This window comes from Trichosurus vulpecula, chromosome 1 (assembly GCF_011100635.1).
Source record: "Trichosurus vulpecula isolate mTriVul1 chromosome 1, mTriVul1.pri, whole genome shotgun sequence".
Taxonomy (NCBI): Eukaryota; Metazoa; Chordata; class Mammalia; order Diprotodontia; family Phalangeridae; genus Trichosurus; species Trichosurus vulpecula.
Window position 1 is genome coordinate 80,117,680 of NC_050573.1, and position 17,879 is coordinate 80,135,558.

At 43.2% G+C, this 17,879-nt stretch overlaps 1 protein-coding gene across 1 annotated transcript in view; it reads right to left on the reverse strand.

The window, feature by feature from the left end:
* The window catches only part of LOC118833606 (zinc finger protein 616-like), a 42,819-nt gene extending 25,198 nt beyond the window's left edge, over positions 1–17,621 (reverse strand). The window contains exons 1-4 of the mRNA XM_036740985.1: positions 17,107–17,621; positions 14,263–14,377; positions 9,801–9,975; positions 5,321–5,782 (exon numbers count right to left, since the gene is read on the reverse strand). Coding sequence (XP_036596880.1) covers positions 5,321–5,782; positions 9,801–9,975; positions 14,263–14,377; positions 17,107–17,621 — 1,267 coding nt within the window. The remainder of the gene's footprint in view (positions 1–5,320; positions 5,783–9,800; positions 9,976–14,262; positions 14,378–17,106) is intronic.
* Positions 17,622–17,879: the final 258 nt, after the last annotated feature.

A 17,879-nucleotide genomic window follows, 5' to 3' on the forward strand; every position in this document is an offset into this window, starting at 1 on the left:
AGATTAAGGTTGAATATATTTTGGTGTCATCTGCATAGAGCCGATGGCTAAAACCATGGAAGCTGATGTCACCAAAGACAAGGGTCCACGTGGGACAAAGCTTTAGGGGTTGCTGACATTTAGTGGATGGGAAGATGATGACCCAGCAAAGAAGACTAAAGAGTGATCAGGCAGGTAGGAGAACCAAGAGAGACAATAACATCACAGTAATCAAGGAAGGATGGTGTCCAGGAGTGAGTGCTCCAAATTGTCTAAAGCTGCAGGGGACGCAAATAGAATGAGGACTGAGAAAAGGTCAGTGGGCTTAGAGTAAGGAGATAGTTAGAAATTTTGGAGAGAGCCGTTTTAGTTAAGTGGTGGGATAGGAAGCCAGAAAGCAAGGGGCTGACACGTGGATAGGAGGTGAGAAAATATAGCCACCAATTATAGATAATCCCTTCAGAGGAGTTTGGCTATAAAAGTGAGAGTACAGGCTAAGAACATGAGGGGATGACAGGGAGAAGTGATTTTTTTTTCTTTTGTCAACATTATTTTAATGCAATAGTTACTGAACTGACATTATTTGAATCACTTCCCATCCCACAAATGATCACTTACTCTTCCTACAAAGACCAGTCAGAAAACTCAATGACTTCCAAAGTAAAATTATGTTAAGTATGTTTGTAACAGTAAGTTATCTCATCCAATGAAGACATAAATGTGCCCACATCTCCTATGTCAATAACAATGTTTCTAATGAGCTATATAGGTTGTGGTATCAAATTTGCCCTCAGCAAAGAACAAAACACAAAAACCCCAACATTGTTATTTGGCATTGTAACAATTTAACAATCCCCTAAGGCATGTGCACAGAAAGTTTCTGTGTAGGCAAAAAATGGAAAAAAGACTTCTTAGAGAACTCAAACATCCCTCTGATGAATGCAATTGTGTTAGATTTTTCAAGAAAAGCCTGGGCTATATGTTCTCTTAAGTTGAATATGTCCACATATCAAGTGAAGGATTTTTAAGGATGGCGGAAACTCAGGCATATTGTCAGGCAGTGGTGATGAGAAAGCGAATTAGGAGAGACTGAAGAGAAGGGGTACAATGGAGGGAGTAAGCTCCTAGAAGAAATGGGCCTGGATAGAGAGCAAAAATTAAAGGGACCCTGTCTAATACCTCATTTTATAGAGGAAGATACTGAAGCTCAGCCTAGGGTAGTTTGAAATAGGTCTTACTTGCAGCCCAAAAAAGGTAGGCTAGAAAAGGGGTTGGGGGAGAGGAACCAAGAAACAAGGCTAGAAAAGTCACCTAGGTTCAACTTTGCTTGTTCCTCTCTAATTGTCTCATATAAGGTTGTGAATTAGTTATCAATGTACCTGTCACCTACTGAACTGTGCTTCATAGCTGTATCATCCCCCACCCTAGTGGGTTGCAAGAGGATTCAACAAAGGCTCCAGGAGATATATGCAAACTGTAGAGAGAGTTCTTGTGCCTGTGAGATCCTTATCAATTCTGAGATGTAGCGGGCAGTGGAACAAACATTTTTTAAAGCACGATAACTGACAATAGAGACCACCCTGCCCTCAACATTAAACTAAGTATTTAGGTAAGTCAAAACAAAGCAATCTGAGGGGACACCACTCACTGGTGACAGGATCAGAGAAGGTGTCATGGAGTTGCAATCTGAGCTGAACCTTAAAGAAATCCTAGGCATGGTTTAGAAATCTACAAATGCACAGAGATAGGAGACTGCACATCAAATTTGTGAAATAGCTGGTATGCCAGTTTGGCTGAAACTAGGGTATGAAGAAGAGTAATATGACATAGGTATTAATTACTACTTATTAACTATCAATCTGTATGTAGAAATTATGGAGGGTCTTAAAGATCTGGCTAAGGAATCTTTATTTTTCCTGAAAGTGATAGAAAGCTACTTAAAATGTCCAAATACGGGAGTGACATGGTTAAACCTGTTTTAGTAACAGTTTTGGTAGCTGTATACAAGATGAATTGGAAACAGGAAAAAACAATTGGGAGGCTATTGGAACAATCCAGGTTATAGATGAACTAGGGTGGTGGAAATCTGAGTGAAGTGAAGGGGATTGCTATGAGAGGAATTCCAGAGGAGAAATAAAATAGATTTGATTAACTGGGGGGTAAAAAGAAAGAAGAGTCAAGAGAGGTGACAAACCTGGATGATTAGGAAGATGATGGATAGGTCTGAGAAAATGTCAATTGTTTTCAACTGGAGTTTCAGATGACTACAGGACATCCAGGTGGGAAAATCAAGTAGGCAGTTGGTGAGTTTCAGTGGTTCCCCATTGCCTTTAGGATAAAACACTTCTGCTTGGCATTTAATGCCCCTTATAACAGCCCCCACCTATCTTTATGGACCCATCTCATATCATTCCTCCTCACACTCAGTATTTGAGCCCAAACTGCCATACCAATCCTCCAGCATGATACTGCATCTCCATCTCTTTGCAAAGGCTCTCCCCATCTTGCCCAGAAACCCTCATTCCTCACTTCTACCTCACAAGGGCCACCTCCCACAGGAAGTCTTTCCTGACTGATCTCCAGAGTTGTCCTGCTCTTTCTTCCTTTCCCAAATCACTTTGAATTTATTCTATAGATGCTTATTTGAATACATGTTGTTTTCCCCAAGTAGACTATAAGCTCCTTCAGGGCAGAGACCATCTTGTTGCCCTTACATCAGTGCCTGGCACAGTGGGTCCTAAACAAATGCTTGCTGAATTGGATTGAATGCATGAAGAGAGTTCAGGAGAGTGATTATGACTGAATGTATAAATTTGAGAACCAATGACACTTGAACTTTGTGTGGTCACAAAAACAGGAGAGACAGGTGAACCAAAGTGACTTCTTGCCATTTCCTATACCCCTACTGCACTGCCTTTGCTCTGGCTATCCTCCAAGCCCGAAAGATAATTCTGCTCATCTCTGCCTTTTAGAATCCTTAGTTTCTTTCAAGGCTCAGCTCAAGCACCACCTTCAAGTAGAAGCCTTTCTGTTCTTTGCCAGCTACTAGTACCTTTCCTCAAATCATTTATATCAATTTTATAAATGTGTATATATGCATGTAGTCTAGCCCAGCTGGACTGAAAGCTTCTCAAGAGCAGGGACTTAACAGAGTACCTGGCACACAGTAGGTCCTTAATAAATGCTTGTGGATTGACTGAAGAACTAAGGCAAGGCTTTAAGAGACATCTACCCTTGTGGAAGGAGATGGATGATGATTTGGCAAAGGAAAGACAGAAGAACCTTGAGAGAACAACAGACTGAACCAAGAGTGTTTCCAGAAGGAGGGGATGGTCGCTGCAAAGAGGGAAAGAATAAGGAATGAGAAAAGGCCATCACATTTAGCAATTAAGGACATTATTATTAACCTTAGAAAGAGTGGTCTGAGTTTTCTACTGAGATCCAAAGTCACCTTTGCATGGAATTAGGGAGTGAGAGTGAGGAGACTGATGCGTGTGATGCATTGCTTCCATCAACTTCTCACACAGGGACCCCTGTCAGCTCCTTCAGGGGTGGGCCAATTCTGACCAGGGCATGCTGGCCCATTCTCACATCTTCCTCTGCAGTTTGGAAAAATAAGCCCTTTGCCTGTCTTCTACCAGCTTAGAACAGTGCTCAGGACACACACGCATATACTTTCATATTCCAATCTCTTTTACAGATGAGTAAACTAGGGCCCAAAGATGTGAGAATTGCACAAGGTCACACAGATAGTAAGCAGTAGAGCCAAGGTTTTAACCCAGATCTTCTGACTCCAAATCCAGTGTTCCTGGTATTACATACACAAATTGCCTTACATGGAGTCTACATTCTGTCTACTGTATATCCCCATAAAAAGCATTCTGGAAGTTGGAAAAGTAAGAGATAACCTGGTGGACAGAAGATAATACAATCAAGAACTGTAACTGGAAAGGGCTTTATAGGTGATCTTCCCATTTCTATAGCTGAGGAGGGGGACAGAGATGAAAAGGCCCTAGGACTTGCCACAGATCCGGGATCAGATTCATGACAAAACCAGGGCCATACGTGGGCAACCTGAATTCTGAAGAAGCATTCAAGTGACAAGCACAACATAGAGCAGGAGTGAGGAGTGGTAGTGCACTGCCCCGCACAACCACCTCTGATTTTTTTCTGGATACTCCTCCCAGCAGAGTTTGGGGCCTCCTGCTGGGGTAAACCTCAGAGGCACTTCTTGGTTTTAGATTGGCTTCCCAATACCCCTTTCTTCTTTCCTGCCAGCTTTCTTCCTAGGTGCCACTACTGTATCTAGGCCCCTCCAAAAACGCAGAACCCAATTTCCTAGTATCTCGGCACTCCCTGTCCCTGAGGCAGGACTATGTAGGTACCAGGGGGGTTTCTGAAGATTTTTGCTGCTCTAACCACAGGAAGATAGATTGGGAGCTTGAGAAGAGAAGGTCAATGAAAAGAACAGAAGAGGGGAAAAGTTACAAGCATCATAAAAACAAGTTTTCTCTGGTGTTCACTGGAATGTTATAGGAATTTGGTCTCTCGGCTGTCTTGATTCGGATAACACAGTATCTTTTTGTTTCAAGAGCCATGCCTGAGCCCCCTTTGCTTTTTGTACTCAGGACAGGTGCTTTTGCATCCCACCTCCATTTAGTAAGGAAGTCTCCTTCCAGGGCACCCTTGATCCCCAACTTCTCCTTTGCACTAGGTCTTGTAAGGTAAGACACTGGTACACAGAGATACTAATGTAGGTCTTTGTTGGGCAAAAAGGATGCAACTGAGATTAATTTATGTTTTGGAGTTATCCCAGATGAAGGGTCTGATCCAATGCTGCCTCCTTCACAAGGGCTACTCTGGGTGGTTGCTCACTGCCTAGAATGACTCCTCTGGTGTTCAACAAGCCCAGAGCTCCGCAGAAAGGCTTTCCCACATTCCTCACATTCAAAGGGTTTCTCTCCAGTGTGAATTCTCTGATGTTGAATGAGGGTTGAGATCAGCCTGAAACCTTTCCCACATTCACTACATTCATAGGGTTTCTCTCCAGTATGAATTCTCTGATGCTTCCTAAGGCCAGAACTCTGGCTGAAATTTTTCCCACATTCACTACATTCATAGGGTTTCTCTCCAGTGTGAATTTTCTGGTGTCTGATAAGGACTGAGTTCCGACTAAAGGCTTTCCAACACTCAGTACATACATAAGGTTTCTCTCCCGTGTGAATCTTCTGATGTCTAACAAGGTGTGAACTTTGATTGAAGGCTTTCCCACATTCATTACATTCATAGGGTTTCTCTCCAGTGTGAATTCTCTGGTGCTGAATAAGGTGTGAGCTTCGACCAAAGGCCTTTCCACAATCATCACATTTATAAGGTTTCTCTCCAATGTGAATTTTCTCATGTTCAATAAGCTCTGAGGTTTCTTGAAAGATTTCACCACAGGTATCACAATGAGCATCCTCTTCAATAGGAAATCTCTGATCTGTAACATGATTTGAACTCAGACTGAAGGTTCTCTCAAATTCATCAAATTCTTGGCCTTGCTCCCCTATGGAGGCTGTCTGGTGGATTGCTGTCACTGGTCTGAAACCCCTTTCCAAGGAAAGGGATCTGTTCAGGCTCTCCTCCCCAGATTTTCCTGTTTGCCTCTCTAACCTGACCTCCTGTTCAAGGGCTTCTCCAAACACAGGTCCCTGGGAAACTTCCTCTGTGGGTCTTTCTGAAACCATCCACTGGGATTCTACCTCTTCAGAAATTTCCTGCTTTAGAATTAACTCCTCATTCACAGTCCTGGTTTCATGATCTAAAATAAAGAAAAATGCAAATGTCACTCAATACTTAATCTGAGACAAAGGACTCAAGGCAGAAACAGTACAATCTCAATGAAACAAAGGTCTTTTTTCCCCTCCAACTTTATTTCATCCTTTCTGCAAATTTATTTTCCCTGTAGCCCAGGGCAATTACAAAACCTCAACAAAAAGGTGATGACCCATCTTAATAGTGATCTCATTATGGAGAAACAATGAGAATGAAAAGGATGAAAGGGACACAGTGGACCCAAGTGACTCGAGAGATGATGAGGAAAAAATGAGGGTAGACGAGTGGCCAGGGCAATAGAAAAATCAAGGATAGGGCGCTCAATAGGAATATCAAAGATAAGTAGGGACTGAGTCTTTCACACTCTTCAATCTTTCTCCTGAGGCCTCTATTTATACTTCCTTCTTTTTCACACTCAATTGATGACCTTTACTGTCTTGAGCAGACTAAGGCCATTTTGAGAGGAGCTCCCTTTGTGTTCTACTCCTCTCTTCCTCTCAAAATACTTACTCACTCTTTCCTTCTTTTCTCCCACCTCAGAATAGACCTCCTCCTTGATAAGGATAACCCAACTCTTGGATCTTTAATTCTATTCAATTTTGACAAATGTATTTTTCAACATTAATTAATTCAATTAATAGATGTTTTAATAAACATTTGTTAAGCACCTGCTAAGTGTAAGGTAATGGGGAAAAAAGGTAACAAATGAGAGTTGCCGGCCTCAAGGAGCTTAGATTCCACTATGAGGATGGGATAACAAGGTAGCATTTGATGGGAGCAAAAGAGAGATCCAAACAAGAAGACTTTTCACTGCAGAAATTGGGAAAAGCTTCAAAGAGAAGATGGCAATTGAGTTCAGCTTTAATTGAATTAAGAGTACACTGCACAGATGGAAACCAGACTTCTCCGATATACAGCTGGAGAATAAACACCAGTTGTATTGGAACAAAGAGTACATGAAAGTCATTCTGGATTACTCACTATCTCTCAACCCTCATATCCAATCTATTGCTAAGGCCTTTTGATTTCACCTTTGCAACATCTCTGGAATACCCTTCTCTCCTCTACCAGTGCCACCACTCCAATCCTTCCTCCATTCAGCCACTAAAGTGATTTTCCAGAAGCACCAGTCTAAGTCACTTCCCAGCCCTGCCCCACCCTGCCTAATAAACAAACTTCCTAAGGCCTCCAGAAGCAAATATGAAACACTCTATTTGGCATTCAAAGCCCTCCATAACCTGGTCCCCTCCTACGTTATTTTTCAACATGTACTCCTTAATCTAGTGATACTGCCTCTTGGCTTTCCCCATGAACAAAACACTTTACTTCTTGGCTCCCAGCATTCTCTATGGCTGACTCCCATGCCTGGAATGTTTTCCCTCTCCCACTTCAACTACTGGCCTCCCTAACTTCCTTTAAGTCCCAACTAAAATCCCACCTTCTACAGAAAGTCTTTCCAAACCTTTAATTTAATCTTAATTCCAATGCCTTCCTTCTGTTAATTATTTCTTAAATAAATAAGAATATATATAGAAATGTATACAGCTTGCTCTGTATATATTTCTTTGCATGTGGTCTCCCCTGTTAGACTGTAGACTTCTTGAGGGCAGGCACTGTCTTTTGCCCCTTTTTGTATCCCCAGTGCTTAGCCCAATGCCTGGCACATAATGTTTACTGACTGACAAAAGGGAATTTTGTGAAACTATGCTATAAAGCCAGGTTAAAACTAGACCTTAAGGGTGGTCTTAAATTCTACTCACCAAAGAATGCATTCCATCCCATTGATCTTTCATCAAATCTCTCTACTGCTTCCTAGCTCTTAACTCATAATACATTCTGGTTTACCCAATCCTATAAAAAATTTCTATGGACCATGCCACCCTTCGGATTATCATCTTCACTTTTACATCTCTAGCCAAACTTTCTGGGTCTACTTCTTCACGATCCACTTAATCCTTAGCCTCCTTCATTCTGATTTCTGCCCCTCTTCTCTTCTGAAACTCTGATCGTCAAGATCAACTCATTAACAAATGCAATGACTTCTTTTCTGTCCCCATCCTCTTTAGTCTCTCTGTGACATTTGACATTGTGGACCACCCCTTGCTTGCTGATATTTCTCTTCCTTTGGCTTTTAAGACACACTACTGAGATTCTTCTCCTATTGTCTACTTCTTCTCTGTATTTTCATAGCTACTCTTACACCAACCTCCTAAATAGGGGTGATTCTCCAGACTCTCATAAACTATCATAGTTTCAATTATTGCCTCTATGCAGATGATGCCACATACATCTCCTCCAAACTCCAGTGCTGTACTTCCGACTGCCTGCTGAATATCTGTTAGTATGTTCTGCCAGCATCTCAACATCCCAAATTTAACGTGCTCCAATCCAAACTCATTTAGCCTCCAAGCCTGACCCTCCCAACCCCCTTTATTTCTTTTAATGGTACCACTATTCCTCCAGTATTTCTAAATCCCACTTTTAAAATCTGGTTTAGGCTACCTCCATACAAATACTCAAGTTAATCCTCTTCCTTCAGCTCATAGAAACCACCCTAATTTAGGCCCTCATTATCAAATCCTATCATTTCTACCTTTGTTAACAACCCTCCAACCTAGTCCCTACCATTCCCCCTAATCCCAACAGTTCAAGATTTTGCTTCTTATCAGAACAGAGGTAATAACATTTTAACCTGTGTCACTGCTTCTAGGCTCACCTTCTGGACACTAACCTCCACGAGGAGGTCTCAGTAATCTTAAAAGCAAGACTAAGAGCAAGGCATTTCTCTACTAAAAAACTTCCAGGGGCTCTGAATAGCCCTATAAAGGATAAGCTCCAAACTCTGACATTCTAAGCCCACCACAAAGTGGCTTCAATCAACCAGCCCAATCTTATCTTCCACTAATCCCTTTCAAGTACTTTACATTCCAGATAAACTAGGCTAATCTCTGGCTGGTCCAGAGCTTGCCCTCTCTTTTATCTCCTTGACTTTGCTCACACTATTATCCAACCTCGGAAAAGAAATTCCCCAACTCTCATTTATTGAAATTATTCTATTCTATTTTATTCTCTTCTATCCTTCAATGTCCAACTCAAAAGTCATCTACTCCCTGAAGTCTTCCATGACTGCATCTCTCTCCCACATGCAAGACCCACCCTAGGTAAAAGTGATCTCTTTCCTTTTATTTCTAATAACACAGTTTTGTACCACTCCTTTTAACTTATCCCCCTCTTTGTACCCCAGTTACTGTATATATATACTTGTCTTTGGAGGGTCCTTGTTCGTGCCTTATCTATCCTTTCCATCCCTAGAGCCTGGCAAGGTTTGTCAAAAAAGAGGAAGATGAGCTGGGGAATGCAGATGGATGAATGGGGGGGAGGAATACAGAGGGTGCAGCCATGAGGAAAGGTAAGGTAGTTCTATTTCTCCTCTGGACTACTTACAGTTTATATGATATATCTTGGCATTCCCTCCCAGATGAAATGGTATAATGGAAAGATCAATGGACCAAGAGTAAAAGACTTCAGTTTGATAAGACCTTGAGCTAGTCACTTTTATGTCCCTAGGTCACTTGCAGTATCTGTCTCATAGGGTTGTGGTGAGCTCAAGCTAAGTTATATCTATGGAAGCTTTTTGGAAATGAAGGGCTTTATAGATATGTGCAATATCACTGTGCCATGCTGTATCTAACCTCCATCAAAGTTCTACTGTCATTGTGGCATAGAGGTGATTAGATTTTCAAAGTCTATAGCAGCAGAATACCAGCAGTTCTACCAAACTGGGAAGGCTTCATGCATGAGCCCAGTGATGGATTTTCTATCTTCTGTCAGAGGACTTGCATAGCCAAGTTGAGCAGAACTCATTACTGAAAAACAACTATTTGGCTACAGCAATTCATGGAGCATAGAGAGGCTGTGATCTGTGTTTGGTGGATGGGATGCTTGTACCAATGAAATCAGATTTTTGAAGTCTTTGAGTCCCATTAATGGGAAAGAGAGAATACCTTGCTGGGGATCCTGGAGGGAGACCACAGTTCCATGGTGAAGAGATTCAGACTTTGTTCTTGAAGAGTCACTGATGGGAGGCAAAGCAGATGACTCTGGCACTGCTCCTAGGATTGTCATCTCTGTCGCTTTCTCCTCTGACAGCACTTCCGGTTGCTGGGCAAAGCCTGGTACCTGGGGGACCATTAGGAACACGGCAGGTGAGGACATGGCTCTGAGGATAGGGCAAGTCTACCCTTGGCACAGCACAGGACCAATACCCTAGGCTCTAGCCTCCAGATTTTCTCCCTGGGGAAAGAGGCAGGAAACCATCAAAGACAGCAAGCACTAGTGAGGCATGGAGCCATCCAAGAAGGCCCAGCAGGGCTCGGGAAGATAAATAGCACTCAAGTATGTAGGCCTGCAGGCAGTGGAAAGGACTTGAGAGAAACCTTGAATGTTACTAAAAGATAAGGGGCATGGGGTAGATTGTAGATTTAGAATTAGAAGGAATGCATGCCACATATTGAGTCTAATCCTGATTTTCTAGACAAGGAAACTAAGGCCTGGGTTAAGTGACCTGAGCAGAGAAGTATAGCTAGTGTCTGAAGCTGGCTTTGAATTTAAGTCTTCCTGACTCAAAGTCCACTGCTTTAACCCACTACCCCATGGAAATGGCACAGAAAAAGTTCCCTGAAGTCTGAAGAGACAACTAAGAGGAGTTCGAGCCACAGGAGATCTAGTTGAAGAACTCTGACATCAACATAAATGGGATTTCTTACAATTTACCTTACCCACATTTTGAGAAAAAACACATTCCTATGTAATCTGCCTGGCCCTAATTGAAACCCACTCCCTTCCTTATATCATTCCTGCTTTAAAAAAGTTCCAGTCACCAGGGATGACTGAACCTTGACTATATTGCATCTGTTTTATGAGACAGGCAAGTAGGTCCATGAGAGCTACCCTGTAGGAATTTGTCCCAACCCTTTCATCGGAATTCATGCTTTTCCATTTCAAGGCAAGGAGTCTCTAAGCTTGTGAGACAGGACAACTTCTGATTCATTGGAAAAAACCTAAACAATCAATCTAGGAGTCTCGGAGTTGGAAGGGACTGAAGATAATCTTGTCTGACCCCTTCATAGAATGGAAAGGAGAGGAAAAGTCAGTTTGCCCAAGGTCACAGGATAAGGAGGTGGCACGGCCAGGATTCAAACTTAGGATTTCTTTTTTTTTTTTTCTTTCTAAAGCAACAGGCAGAAATCATATGTTGTAGAGGCAAGAGAGAGCATTAGGTAATCAGAAGCCTGCCAGTCTAGGCTCTATTCTGTGCTGAGGACAAATCTCTGAAAGGGAATATTTTGTACTGCACCTCCCTCTCCATTTTGTGTTCTCTTGCCCCTGTGCATTTTTCTTCCTGTTCTCCAAGCCTAAAAAATCCTCCTTCCCACTTCCTCATCCCCTTTGCCTTCCTGAGGCAATACCAGTGATAGAGTGGAAATTGCTGGATTTGGAGTCCAACAATTTGGGTTCAAATCCTGACCTAACAGCGCTAGGCAATCCACCTGACCCCTCTGGGCTAGTTTACTTGTCAGTTAATGATGACATGGAAGGCCAAAGTCCATAAGCCTTTAAAACTTAACTCAAATACCACTGCTTCCACAGAGATTTTTTAATCCATCAGTAACAACCATGCAGTAACTTAAAGCTATGCTTTGTAATGCTAGAATTCATCACAATTTTTTGTATATTAAGGTTATCACTGTTTATAGCTTATTCCTCTACCAGCTTATCTAAACTTTCTATCCCACCCCTTCCTGCTCCCAGGGTCTAGAGTGATGATGCTCTGCATCCAGCAAATGTGCACAATGGGCTGAACTGTGAAACCTTGGACAAGTCCCCTCCCAACTCAGGTTTCAGTTTCCCCATCTGTAAGAGGAGGAAGCTGGACCAGATGCTCTAGAAGGCCCCTATAGATCTGATGATCAGGGTTTCTCAGGTTCTGATTTTCCTGAGTACTTTCTAAATCTTTCGCTCTGCACAAGGTACCAGAGGACACTGAAGACAGTCTCTGCCCTTACAGAGCCTACAAAAATCACAGAGGAAGACACTTCAAACAGCAAATTCTACAATGCTCTCTCTACTACCACAGAAGAGCTGTAGTCTTTGTTGGTGGTTTTACTCACCTTGATGTTACTAAACAATCTATCAATTCATAAGTATTGGGCTCTAACATATACTAGGAACTATGCTGGCAGTAGAAACATAAAGACAAGAGTGAAGAGTCCTTGCCTTTATGGATTAGCCAGGTCTGTACAAAATACATGGTGATGGGGGTGGGGTGAGGAAGATTAAAAAAGACTTCTTATAGGAAGTGGCACTTGAGCTGAGCTCTAAAAGAAGCTATTCTGAGAAGGATTTTGAGAAATGAAGGCGAGGAAGGAGTGTATTCCAGGCATGAGGGACAGCTAAAACAAGGCTACTTGGCTCCTGAACTCTAAGGAAGGGAACTGAAGAGTCAGATTTAATATGCTGACATTGACCAAAGTAACCTTCCTGGGCTATGAAACCAACTGTACTGAGCAAAGGCTAGAAGGAATCCAACAAGAAAGCATTTATTTAATAGTCTCCAAGCATTACTGTTTGTATTTCTGTAATGTATAGCTGTATTATCATACACACAACCTGTAAAATAATGTATTTCTTTTTAAATAACACATCTAAACATGTGCACTATGTAAGAGACAGCTGGTAGCTTGAAATATTTCATACAGGACTATATCCTTGAAAATTTTTTTAAAAGCTTTAAAAATCAAAGTGAGTACAGGAGTCCCACCTTGAGTTCCAAACCTAACAAAAGGCTGTCACACTTCAGTTTTAGAAAATTAACCCTCTAGTTTGTAGTTGTTCAGTCATGTATGACTCCTTGTGATCCTATTTGGGGTTTTGGTGGCAAAGATAATGGAGTGGTTTGCCATTTCCTCCTCCAGCTTATTTTATAGATGAGGAAACTGAGGCAAGCAAGGTTAAGTGACTTGCCATGGGTCACCCAGATAGTAAATGTCTGAGGCCAGATTTGAACTTATAGAGAGGAATCTTCTTAATTCCAGGACTGGCAATCCATCCACTGTGCCACCTAGCTGCCTCCTATCTTATCGATTCTAGTAGCATTTGAAATTTCTTCTGTTATCAGAGCCAAGATGTCCAGGATATAATCAGGCAATTACTCCAATGTCTGTGTATGGACACACACACAATACATACACACACACACACATATACATATACACATACATACATACAAACACACACACAGATAACACATGCATATGTGTAAATATGCCTTCAAGCCCTGCCCTTGGGCCAAGGTGCTCTTACATGTGCACTTTCTCAAAACACATCCTGCATAATGATAGGCAAGTGCTACGTTCACTTTGAAAAACCCAGTCTAGAAGTAGTTGAATAAATTGCTTCACTATCTCTTCTTAATACAGTTTCCACCAGCCTTTTTCTCATTTTTTTGGCATACGTTACAAAGAACTCTGGCTCCAAGGATTTGGCAGACCTTGTGATGACACTAAAAAAATCTTCTTGTCTCGCTGGTGTTATGGACCTTGTCTGACATCTCTGTACAGATGACCTCCAAGGAATTTTAAAGCCTCTGAGTACCTCTAGCAGAGAATTCAAAGGGAAAACACTAATTTTGATGTACCCAAGTACAAGAACATTTGTGCGAGTAAGTATGATAGTTTCAAGGGGAGCGGTCAAATTTTAGACTCCAATATTTTCATTTGGCCCTGAGAATCCTGGTGAAATGGACCCTTGTATTTGCTTGTATTTGACTGATTTGATATTGCACAGCAATATCAATTCCTATGGCAAGATACTGGAAAAGTGTAAAGCATCTAACTAAACTATGTAATCATAACAACTAAAGCTCTTAAATGCAATCTCTCAAGAATTACTGCTAACATCTGCTCAGTATAAGGTCTGGATGGATTACTCTTGGTCCATGTGATGATGGTCCTTTCCAAATCTCCTAGTAGTTTCTACTTCTACTTCAGCAAGAAATAGACTCAGGTCCCAGAGTCAAGACAGAACTTCTTAAATCTTCTGGTCCTGCCATGTTTGATGGCAGTGTCAAAAATTTCTAGTATCTTCTCTGCTGTCAAGTAACTATCCCCAAAGTATGTACGTGGTAGTTCCAAAGGCAAAAGTTGTTCTAATTCTCAAGTTCCTGAAAGAGATAAGCGCATTGCTTTTAGGATTTTTTTTCCTTCAGTTTCTTCTTGTTTTAGTTTGCAGATCATAGGTCCTGAAGTAGAAAATAAAGTACTTCCAGGCAAAATACATAACACATTTTTAAACTGTGTACACGATGTGCTTCATGAAGAGCATGTGCAAAATATGCAAACATGAAAGCATGAAAGAGATAATCAGATTTAGAAAAAAAAACTTCAGAAGGAAGCAGGTTCCCCTCACTCTAGGTCTTCCAGTAGTTCGGGATAAGTACTTGTTGGAGATGTTGCCAAAGGGATTTCTGGACTGGTGACTTCTAAGATCCTTTTCAACTATGAGATTCTGTGGAAGGCTGAATCTGGAGAAGACTGAGGGGGAAATTTAAGGAAGAGAGCTGCAGAACCACTTGTTGGAGATAATGCAGAAAAGATTCTTAAGTTAGATGAGATGGGCTTAGATTCTGTAAAAAATGAATAAGGGTACCCCTGGTGCCAACTGACAAGACTGGTGAGAATCCTAAAGTCCAGAACCTTCTCAAATCCTTGGAAATTCCACAACTGAGTCTAGAATCTCTTAAGGGAGGCTCAATTCTGGAAACATGTCACTATTTTCAAAGGGATAATGTGAAAATCAATGTAAAGAAAACATTCACAGAAGGCCTGGGTATAGACTGATCAGCACACTGGAATGAAACACTCAGAAACAAATTTATCTTGGCTAGGACCTTAGTTTCTGGAGTGTAGCCTTCTTCAGGGGAAGGGGACAACTGTCCTTCTGTGACAATTCCATGAAAAGCAGTTCAAACAATGTGAAGCCATGCTTCTCGTTATAGCCAGAAAGCTCAGGAAGAGATACACACAAACAGTCTGAACAGCAAATTAGAAAGCCAAATCCAAATAGGAAAACCAAAGTCTGCCATCCAATTGCACACAGTGTGATGAGGTGTGATAAAAAGAAAATAGGAATGTGTGTTGCTGGAGAGATAGAGATCTGGTTTGTTTGGGAGGAAAAAAGGAGAAACAGCTAGTTCTGAGGATTGCTTCAGGTGGAGAAATACAGAAATAGGAGCAATCATCAGTGTACCTAGAACTCAAGAGTCAAGTCTGTTTTAAGGCCTGCATCCTGAAGGCAGTGGTTTGAACACTAAAGGGGAAGGGGAGCCAGCTTACCCACCCCCACCCAGGAAAACCCCAACTCAAAGTAAAGGCCTATACACCTGTCTACAGCACAAAGAGATATGTCCCAGGAAAGGGAATACACTTGATGAACTAAATGCAGGGCTCCAATTTCTGTGGGAATTTGTCTGATTAAGGAAGCACCTGTTCTCATGAGGACAAACAAGTAGAACCACATGGTGAGGACCTACTGCTGAAACAGACACACTCTCAGAGACCCACATACAGCGCCCTTCAAAACCCTTTGGTATTGAAAGACCTCTATAATATGGCTTATACCAGGGATGGGGAATTTTTGGCCTTAAGGCCCTCCAGGTCTTTAAGCTAGGCCTTTTGTCTGAATAATAAAGAATAAATAATAAAATCCTTTCAATAAAAAGATTTGTTCTGTAAAATTGGATGCAGTCAAAAGGCTGCACTTAAGGACTTAGAAGGACACATGTGGCCTTAAGGCCCCAGGTTCTCCATCCCTGCGTATACCAACCTTTCTTAGCCTCACAGAGTTAGTCGGTCATAGATCATTAAAGTAACAAGAGACCTAACAGATCATCTAGTTGAAGTGACTCACTCAAAGTCACACAATTAGTAACAGAGCCAGCAGTCAAACCCAGAAACCTCAACAGGCTCTTTCCATCATCACCCACTGTTCTATGACCCCTCCATTCCTGCCAAAAAAGACTACTCTCTAGCCTCCAAAACCTATCTGCTCTTCTCTTGCCAAGGCCAAGTCCTCTCCTTGTCTCCTTGAATCTATTTCCTTCCAATTCCTCCACAGAAAGGAGAAAATTATTCTCCCCTTCTTCCCTCTCTAGTCTTCAATCTTTTTCTGTCTCCTGGGTCACTCCCTGATCCCTATAAACATGGTCAGGCCTCCATCAACCTTCTATCTCTTGTCCCTTTCACAGTCAAACTCCTGGGTAGGGACTGTATAATTTTTGTTTCTGTATTCCCAGCACAATTCCTGGCACATGGTAGGCCTTTAATAAATGCTTTATGATTGATTCTCCTCTCCGTACTTTTTCTCAGGCAGGCCAACCCTGGAATGCTCCCTCCCTACCAAATCCAACCCGACCTTCAAGTTTCTCAAAGAAGCCTTCCGGGAACCTCCCCAGTCAGGAATGAGCTTTCCACACAGACCTCATAAAGCACTTGGTTTATACTTATCTAAAGTACTCATAATATTGTTTGTTTTCCTAAAAGGACCAGTGATTTCTTGGAAGTGGGGAGCGCCACCAAAGCAGACTGACTCTCTCGGCAATTTGTGGTCTTAGCAGTTCCCCAGGAGACAGCAAGGTTAATTGACTTGCCCAAGGCCACATACAGCCTGTATAGGACAGAGGCTCTACCAGATTCAAGGCCAGTTCTCTATCCATTGACAGAGTTACATCGGGCGGCAGCTAGGTGGCCAGGAGTGAGGAAGACCAGAGCTCAGACACTTAGTAGCTGGGTAATCAATCCCTGGCACATCCCTTCACTTCTGCCTGCTTCAACTTCCTCTCCTGTAAAATACACCCTCGATACATTTTATCTTCTTTTAACCTCACAATAATTCTGAGACGCAGGTGCTATTATTACTCCCTTTTCTTTCTTTTTTTTTTAAAAGTGAAGAAAATGAAGCAGATAGGGGTTAAGTGACTTGCCCAGGGTCACTCGGAAAATAAATGTCTTGGGCCGCATTTGAGCTGGTTTGAATTACAGGTCCAGTGCTCTATCTACTACCCTGAAAATGCAATATATAATGAGATGATGATGTAACATAAAACAAAACATGATAATACAGGACATACTACGACACAAAATATGACATACCATATGACATGACATATTACATGTATCATACGATACAATGTGAGGATAAATACGATATCATAAAATAATCTAATATAACCTAAGTGCTGGCTCTTGTAATTACTGTAAGGAGCCTGCCAAGGTGGCCGTGTGCACTGGTCGGGGCCGTGGCCGGGACAGGAAGGGTGGGCCGCCTGCAGTCCTTCCTCCCATCCCCCCGTCGCCCCTCCCCCTCCCTGGGGCCCGTCCCGTCGGGGCGCTGACCTGCGGCTCGGCCCCCTGCTCCTGCTGCAGCCTCAGCCGCAGCAGCAGCTCCACGCCGGCGGCCGCCTCGTCCCCGGAGCGCGGGCTGCGGCCTCGCACCCAGGCCTGCACGTCGGCCGGCAGGATGGTCAGGAACTGCTCGAGCACCAGCAGCTCCAGGATCTGCTCCTTGCTGTGGCGCTCGGGCCGCAGCCACTGGCGGCACAGCTCGCGGAGCCTCCGCAGCGCCTGCCGCGGCCCGGCCGCCTCTTGGTAGCGGTACCAGCGGAAGCGCGGGCCCGACGCCGCCCACGGCTGCGGCTGCTGCAGATGCGGCTGCAGAGGCTGAGAAGGTGGCGGCGGTGGCGGCTCCACCCGGGCCCCGAAGGCCGCCATGGCCCCGCGCTCTCTCGATGCCGAGGTCGCTGCTTCGCTCGCTGGGACCGGGACGTTCCTGACGCACGGAGCCCGAAGGTCAGGCTCGGGGACCCGACGCGCACACCGCCAGGGGCCCTCGGGGTGACGTGAGACTAGCGCCAGAGCCTCGCCCGGACTCAGTATTCCCCATGTGTAAAATGGGCGGGTCGGACTCTCGGACGTCGGGGCCACGCCCGTTCGGCCACCCTAGGACTCCACCTCTCGGCTCCGAGGGGC